General features: G+C 42.2%; 1 protein-coding gene across 1 annotated transcript in view; it reads left to right on the forward strand.

Annotated features, from left to right (window-relative positions):
- Positions 1–7,155, forward strand: part of plcl2 (phospholipase C like 2) — a 34,642-nt gene extending 27,487 nt beyond the window's left edge. Inside the window, exons 6-7 of the mRNA XM_026316963.1 lie at positions 549–658; positions 5,587–7,155. Coding sequence (XP_026172748.1) covers positions 549–658; positions 5,587–5,760 — 284 coding nt within the window. The 3' untranslated portion in view covers positions 5,761–7,155. The remainder of the gene's footprint in view (positions 1–548; positions 659–5,586) is intronic.
- The last annotated feature ends 1,951 nt before the right edge of the window (positions 7,156–9,106 follow it).

Below are 9,106 nucleotides of genomic sequence, written 5' to 3' on the forward strand. Positions count from 1 at the left end.
ACATTCAGGTATGACAAAAAAAGCAGCCCATCTTCAAATTTGAGAAACTTTAATCAGTGAATGTTCGGAAGTTTTGATCAATTATCAGAACAGTTGCAGATTATTTTTACTGTTGGTTCATAGTGTCATAGGAGACCCAACAGAAACAGGATTCATTTCCCTTTCAGAGAGACTTTGACTTTATCATGAACAGATTTTTTTCATCAAATCTGCTTCAGATTTTGTTTTATTTCTTCATGCCATTAATTTGTTCACAAATCTCAATGTTCAATTTCTAGCCTGTCAGCTAATATACGTGCAACAACAGCTACTCTGATCCTTTTTCACACAAGAGGTGTACAGTTTCTCCAGTGTGAGAATCTATACTTCACACACTTAACCATTGTGCTGCAGCAGGAGAATGTGAAATGTTGACAGTACATGCCAAGGTCTTTGCGCTAATGTGTTTCTCCCTAGCTCTAGTCACCTCCCAGCTCTTCTATTTCACAAACCACCATGAACTCCAACCGTAAAGACTGAATCAACACTTTTTCTTGTCTTTCTCTCAGCAATGGAATTTCACGAGAACCTCCATGACCTGGCCATGAAGGAAGGGTTGAAGGGCAGGAAGGTGCACAAGGCGGTGGAGACCTTCACATGGAACATCACCATACTGAAGGTGAGATCTATATTCACAGTACTCTAGTGTATTGTTACTTAATCTTTCTCTGCAACACACACAGAAGCTCACAGGTCAGAGTTCAGGGGCAGATTTTGTCATTAATATGCACAGTGTTCTGTTTATGTGGACATTTCATGTTAGAGCCATGCAAAAGACAGTCATGCATAATAACAAATGTAGTCGACTAAAATCAATGACCAAATTAGTTGCCATCAAATTTAATTTAATCAGTTACTTGATGACATCACTGCATGGATCTTTCTACTGTCGTCCTCCGGCTCAAACTTGGTGTCACAAATGGCATAAAACAATCCTACAGCTCTTCCAAGTTGTATTAGCGCGAATAAATTAAATTCTGATTAATAGAAAGAGCCAATTTGCAGGATTGGTAAAGCTCAGAAAAATCTGTTTCACTCTTTTATAGCTACAATGAAAATTTGTTTGTTTTTTTCCCCTCCTGCCTGTTTAAACTGAAGTGAAACAGCTGATTTGGTCCAGCTGGCAACAATCCCAAAATTGCCTTCCCATCCAGCACTGATCCCTGAGTCTTGAGGCATAACTGTTTACTGGAGTAAACAACAGCACGATGGAAACACTTTAATCACCAAAAACAGCATTTTATTAATAAGGGAGTCATCCTAGTAGGTTAGTAAGCTAGCTGGCTAATGCTAAAATTTGGCTGTAACTTATTTTGAAATACATTTTCTCTTGATCAATGAATTGTTAATGGTGTTGAACAAATAACCTTTCACAACAATTATGTTTACGTTTCAGTGAAGCTGCTGCATTTAAAGGCCGTCTTGATAAGAGCCACTGAACAATTGTACTATTCATAATTTGAAGTTATTTGTTCCAATAATCAATAGATTATCTGACTCAAAATACTCACTAGTTACAGCTCATCTTTTAACATTGGCTAGCTGAGATGAGTCTTTTATTAGTGAAATGCTCCCACACTTTCTGGTTGTGTTAGTGTTACTGTGCAGTCTAGTGAGCCCCCAGGATCAGATCTGGACTACAAAGCAATTCTGGCATTGCAGCCAAACTTCAGTAAAGTGACTTCTATGTTGGTCACATGATGCACATACAGTGGTGTGAAAAAGTGTTGGCCCCCTTCCTGATTTCTTTTTTTGCATGTTTGTCACACTTTGTTTCAGATCATCAAACAAATTTAAAGTAAACACATCATGCAGTTTTTAAATGAAGGTTTTTATTATTAAGGGAAAACAAAATCCAAAACTACATGGCCCTGGGTGAAAAAGTGTTTGCCCCCTAAACCTAATAGCAGCAACAACTGCAATCAAGCGCTTGCGATAATTTGCAATGAGTCTGTTACAGCACAAACATGCAAAAAAAAAAAAAAAAAAAAAAAAAAAATCAGGAAGGGGGCCAACACTTTTTCACACCACTGTATTGTTATAGAGTCTCTGATAGAAAAGTGGCTATATAACAGTGAATACATTTAACAAGTGAAAATAATTTATTGTCCATGTTTAATCTGGCTCTCTTTTTAAATATTGTTGGCAGACTTTCTACTTAGATGTCAGACATTTTGGATGTTGTTGGGCTGTCATGGTTGACACCCCTGCAACACTGTGTGGCAGTCAGGGAAGGGGACTGGAGGGTGTGCTCCAACTACTCCTCAACCTCCCTGGGAAAGTCTATGTCAGGGTACTGGACAGGATCCGACCGATAGTAGAACCTGCCTTACCCCTTTAACCAGGTTGGGGGAGAGATCCTGCCTCAAGTGGAGAAATTTAAGTATCTTGAGGTCTTGTTCACGAGTGAGGGAAGGATGGAACGTGAGATTGCCATCGGCCACAGCAGCAATGTGGTCAATGTGTATGGTCTCTTGTGGTAAAGAAGGAGTTGAGTTAAAAGGCAAAGCTCTCGATTTACCGGTCAGTCTATGTTCCTACTCTCACCTATGGTCCTGAGCTTTGGGTCATGACCAAAAGCAAGTTGCCAAAATGATCTTCCTCCGCAGGGTGGCCGGATAGTATCCCTCCCAGGAGAGCTGGAGGAAGGGTCTAGGGAGATAAAACATAGTTAGGCATCCATATGAACATTGAAACGGGTTTTGTGCTCTAGAATCACCCCTGTAGTTCAGGGGGGGGCAAACCTGTCTTTCACATCACTGAATCAGGTCTGTTTGTCTGATTGTTGGAAAACAAACAGGACAGGGGGCCAGAGTTTACCACCCCTGAACTAGTTCATGCTGATCATTAAAAGATCTGTTCTGTTTATCTAAACTTAAAGAGGCTTCAGCAGTCTAAGACAAATGTTATGTATGTATAGTGCAAAATGTGTTTTCCTCAGTGTTTCCTGTTTGGATTGCATTAGGGAATAGTGACACAAAGGGGAATTTAATGCTGCAAAGAGGGCCTTTCCCAGGCTACTGAAGCCTCAGATTATGTTTGGAATTAAGAGCAGGGTGGCTACAGTACACAAAAACCTGTTTTAACTGGGAAGCCAGTCTTTTCCCTAGAATTTTTTCAACAGTTTGTGACATCTTGCAATAATTAAGAATAAGACAGCTAGAAACCAGCTACTAGTCTGTTAGGAAGCTGTTAGGAAGCTCATCTGATGTAAAGGTTTTGCCAAATTTAACATGCAAAGAGTGTTGGACAGGGTGATGAGTTTGAAGTTGGACATTGAAGGGGTGATGGTGAATGTTGGCAGTAGCTATGCACCTTCAGTAGGTTGTGAGTTAGAGAATGAGAAATTCTGGAGAGAATTTAATGAAGCGATGCTGAGTATTCCCAGAGGTGAGAGAGTGGTGATTGGAGCGGACTTCAATGGGCATGTGGGTGGAAGAAACAGACGCGATGAGGAAGTGATGGGCAGGTTTGGTGTCCAGGAAAGGAACCTGGAAGGACCGATAGTGGTGGATTTTACAAAAATGCTGGAAGTGGCTGTGATGAATACCTTTTTCCAACAGAGGAGGAGCATAGGGTGACATATAAGAGTGGCGGTAGGACTACATTTTATGTGGACATTGTAACCTGAAAGAGATTAGTGTGTAGGATGACTCTGGTGGTAAGAAAGTGGTGGAAGTTAAAGAAGGAAGAGTGTTGTGAAGAGTTCAGTGAGGAGTTGAGACAGGCTCTGGATGGTCAGGAACAGCTGCCAGATGACTAGGAAACTACAGTAAAGGTATTCAAGGAGACAAGTAGGAAGGTTTTAGTGTGTCTTCTGGAAGGAGGAAGGACGATAAGGAGACTTGGTGGTGAAATGAGGAAGTACAGGAAAGTATACAGACAGACAGGTTAGCTAATAACAAGTAGAACAGTGAGAGAACAGAAGAAAGTAGACAGGAATACATGGAGATGCAATGTAAGGTAAAGAGGGTGGTGGCACAGGCCAAACAAAAGACATAATGAGCTGTATACAAGGTTGAACAGCAAAGAAGAGAAGGACTTGTACAGATTAGTGAGACAGAGGGAGTGAGATGGGAAGGATGTGCAGCAGGTTCGGGTGATTAAGGATAGAGCTGGAAATGTACTAACAAGTGAAGGGTGGAAAAGCTGGAGGTGTCTAGGAGAGATGGCAGTGATGCTTGAGGAATGGAAGAACAAAGGTGATGTGCAGAGTTACAGCAACTACAGAGGCATAAAACTGATGAGCCACACAAAAAAGATATGGGAAAAAGTAGTGGAAGCTAGGCTAAGAAAAGTAGTGAGCGTTAGGCAGCAGCAGTACAGATGCAATATTTGGTCTGAGAATGCTGATGGAGAAGTACTGAGAAGGCCAGAAGAAGCTGCATTGTGTCTGTGGATTTAGAGAAAGTGTATGACAGGGTGCCGAGGGAAGAGCTGTGGTTTTGTATGAGGAAGTCTGGAGTGACACAGAACTATGTTAGAGTGGTGCAGGATATGTATGAGAGCAGTATGACAGTGATGGTGGTACTGTAGGTGTGACAGGAATTCAAGGTGGAGGTAGGTCTGCGTCAAGGATCGGCCATGGTGATGGACATGCCGTTTCTCCATGGATTATGATGTTTGTGGTTGACCTTGTGATTTGTGGTGAGAGCAGGGTGTGGGTGGAGGAAAACCTGGAGAGGTAGAGGTATGTGCTAGAAGGAAGAGGAATGAAAAGCAGCCATAGCAAAACAGAATACATGAGTGTGAATGACAGGGAGGCAGGTGAAACTGAGGTTGCAAGGAGTGGAGGTGAAGAAGGTGCAGGATTTTAAGTATTTAGGGTCAGCAATGGGGAGAAAAGTGTCACGTGTGATGTGTGACAAAAGAGTAAGCAAGAATTAAAGAAAAGGTGTACAAGATGGTAGTGACACCAGCTGTGGTTTATGGACTGTTGCACTGACAGAAAGACAGTACTGGAGGTGGCAGAGTTAAAGATGTTAAGTTTCTCTTTTGGGAGTGACAGTGATCAACAGGATTAGGAACAAGCACATCAGAGGGACAGGTCAGGTTGGGTGTTTTGGGAATAAAGTGTGAGAGTCCAGATTGTGCAGAGGAAGGAATGTGAATATATTGGTAGGATGCTAAAGATGGAGCTGCCAGGCAGGAGGCAAGGAGGAAGACAAAGAAGAGAGTGTTGGATGTGGTGAAAGCCGACATGCAGGTAGCTGGTGTGAGAGAAGAAGATGCAGGGACAGGGACAGATGGAAGCAGATGATTTGCTGTGGCGACTCCTGAAGGGAGCAGCTGAAAGTAGTAGTAGGTTAGACAGCTGGGAAGTGCTAGGAGAAATGGGATCTAAAGAAATGACAAATTTGTGAGCTTCGTTGTTCCAACTGGTTTTCTGTCAGCATTTCTATGACCATAGGAAGATTAAATTGGACTGTAAATAATGTTACATTTATTTTGGTGAATGAAGCAGAAACCTTGGCTTACCTCCATGTCTGCTGTCCTTGCTCTGCCCTCCACTGATCTGACACTTTGATCTCGTCTTCTCCCCCTCAGGGCCAGGCGGACCTACTGAAGCATGCCAGAAGTGAAGTCCAGGAGAACCTCAAGCAGATCCACTATGCTGCACTGACCTGTAACCTGACTAAAGGTGGAGCTGCAGGCAGACGCAGCCTCGAGGTCATTCCTGAGAAGGCCATTGTAGAGGAGCTCCCTGACAAGGACAACTGAAGACACACAGTCTGCTGCTCTGCTGGCAACCACATTCAGACCTCTGCTCTGTTCCTGCCTCCTGAGCTCAAAATCCAAAGCCCTCTACTTCCCCCTCTCGAAATCCTTTACCATTCTGTCTTAACCATCACAACACTGCAAATACAAGTCTTTCCACATTTCAGAGTACATTCCTGTATCCCAATTACAGCTCCATCAGGCTTCTGCCTTGTAATCATTAAAATACCAAATCCTGCCAAAGTTCAGCCCAGAGACGTCTCAGTGCAGGGTTTTTCAACTCTAGAAGTTTGGAAAACTACTGTCATTATTTGTACCAGACATAAATCTCCCCCTGCTTCATTAAACTGAAATCTGTGCATTCACACTCACATTGCAGAGGTTTACTGCCCTCCCTTCACTCTACTGTCTGAGCCTGTTTCATTTCCTGGGCGAGCTGGGAGAGCCCAGTGAAATACCAGCTACATTACCAATAAAGACATTGACTTACTGTTCAGAGAGGCAGTGCACTTCTACTCAGCGGACCAAGGCGTTACCTGGGGAGACAAATAAAAGCGCTTGGATTGTTAAGAGATTTCTTAAAGCACAATTTTTGGAGCCTTGAATGTAACAGGACATGGGAAGCAAGTGGAACCTGAAGGATAAGATGAAGAAAGTGGACAAAAACATTACTAATGAAAGCAAAGAGCTGTTTACAATACTGAACTTGTCCATGTTCTTGTCTGCCAAAATAGTATAATATATACTATGTGTATATATGGAGTTTCCTGTTACATTTTTTCTGCAGATTGCGTCATTTTATTATTGTATACTTGGAAATATAAGATTAATTTTATAAAAGTTATATGAACTTGTGTGTGGAAGAACTAAAGGTTTTATTTATCTGTAGATACCTGACAGGTGGGCAGTCACTGAGTCACTGATCTGTGTGGAGACAGAAGGACAAATCACAGAATGTTTTCATAACATGTTAGGTGAAAAAAACCACAAAGTCTCACAAATCACAACCAGCAACTGCATGAGAAGGAACCACACCTGGGATTTGGGAACACACAATGAAAACCAGTTAGTAAGTCACATTTTCATGTTTTAGCACTTGGGAATATGTTCGCTGTTTGTTTTTTGGAGCATGCTCCTCCCATTTCAGGGCATTTAGACCCCAAGATCAAATTTCTGCTCTGACTGGCCTACCTGCACAGTGTATTTCACCAAGGTCTCATTTCAGTTAGATTTTAGACAGTGTTGGACTGATGGTTCTGTTTTTTTCCCAGGCTGTGCTCAGCCAATTACACTATAATTTAAAATGGCCCAATACGAATTTAGCTCTGGCTGCTTTAAAAACTTGTTCCCTTGTTTTTTCCAGTGCAGAATAATTGAATAAATGTCACATGAAACCAACTCTCTACATTATATCTGAATACAGACTCTGAATGGGAGGTCAAGAGCCAAAAACAAGACTGTGGTTTTACTTAACTCATGCAGTTTAGGATATTAATCGTATAAAGATATTGTTCTGTCCAGTATTAATGGGCTTTGTTTCACCTTGCTGTTAGTCACTGGTCAATGCAAAACACACAACATCCAACAACTGCAGGAGTGGCAGCTGCAGTGGCTCCTGGCAGCACAGCAAAGCAAATGAGACACAAAACTTTGTAAGAATTTAAACTAGGGCTGTTGTGATGGCTGAGAAGGATGATGTGGTAACAGCTTCATAACCAGCTTTAGATAGCCACTGAGAATTCATCTGTCAGCCACAACTATCACTGTCATGTGTGTAGAAAAACAGTACCTCAACATCCAAGTTAGAGTGGTGTGATGTCCTCCTGCCGCTGAACTGTAAACAGAGACAGCAGAAAACATATTAAGCAGACAAAGCAGGAGTGTCTGTTTTGCTTTGTGCCAACTCACAGAATTAATGTACTTTAACCACAGCCAAGTTAATCTGCCAGTCACAGTCGCCATTCCAGCTACACAGTGAAGTCAACAGTCACTGACCGAAGCTTTCACCTGCGTTAAATATGTTAATGGTTGGATCAGTATTGGATTAAAACACCAGTTGTTATTGCACTTCATTCATTTTTAAGCAAACTGTTTATACCCTGAACACAAGCTATAGACTAACCTCATTTAGGGAAAATGCTTAACATTAATCTCATCAAAATACTGATCACCAGCAAGAAAGCCATTATCTGAATTCCAGTCGGACTTTTCCACACATGCAGTCAGATGAATGAAACATAAGCATTATTAAATGTTTGTTTGCAGCTCTTTTCTTTCCCTCTGTGCTCACAATGTTGTGCTATTTAGTCCTAAATATTGTCCAGACCTACTGCAGATCACATGACCTACAACAAGACAAGACGGTCTCTGAATTTCCAGTGTTGTGCCAGTCAACATATTTCTAATTGTTGCTGAAAGGATGGAATAAAAAAAAAAAAAAAAAACGTTGTCCAGACTCATCTACATCTGTCGTCCCATAAAAAAAGAAACCCTCCAAATAAACACTGTTGGATAGATCGTGTGCTGTGTGCTCTTGCTCTGTAACTCAACCATCTGAATAAGTCACACCAGCAGCTTTCTTCTGCACCCCACAGCTCATTCTCCCACCATGTGCTCTCTTACTGCCCACTGAGAAGCTCTCTGCAGCAACCCGGCCTCGACTCTTCACCTCTGCACCCTGTCAGACTGACCGTTATAATTGCACGACTAAAGCCTAGTCTCCTGCTGCTCTTATTACATCCAGATGCCCAAGATGCAAAATATCCATCCATCAGCTATTCTGCTCATCCTATAGAGGGCTGTGAGAGTCTGGAGACGATCCCAGCTGACACTGAGCCAGTCTTATCACAGGGTCTACACAAAGAGACAGACAACCATCAATTAACCTACACCACATCTTCAGACTGTGGGAGGAAGCCAGAGCACCAGGAAGAAACTAATTCAGGCACAGAGAAAACACAAACTCCACACAGAAACACCCCGGTCAGGTGCTAGGTTTAAACCCAGAACCTGCTTGTTGAGGCAACAGTGCTAAGTACTGCTCCACTGTCAAACAACCACAAAATATAAAAATACAAAACATGTGAGAGAGACGCCCTGACTCTGCCTGCTGTTCTTTCAAAACTGGTGAAGAACATGCATCAACATCTATCTGTGTGTTTTGTGGAGCAGAAGGAGCCTTGGGAAATAAAGCTTAAGCTCATTTCAGATAGATCTACCTCTATCATGTGCACACACACACGCATACACAGACACACATGCACACATAGACACACATGCACACACACAGACACACAAGCACACACAGACACAGGCACACACAGGCGGAACAGGCTAAACCAAGCACTGT

The sequence above is a fragment of the Mastacembelus armatus genome, chromosome 16 (assembly GCF_900324485.2).
Source record: "Mastacembelus armatus chromosome 16, fMasArm1.2, whole genome shotgun sequence".
Classification (NCBI taxonomy): Eukaryota; Metazoa; Chordata; class Actinopteri; order Synbranchiformes; family Mastacembelidae; genus Mastacembelus; species Mastacembelus armatus.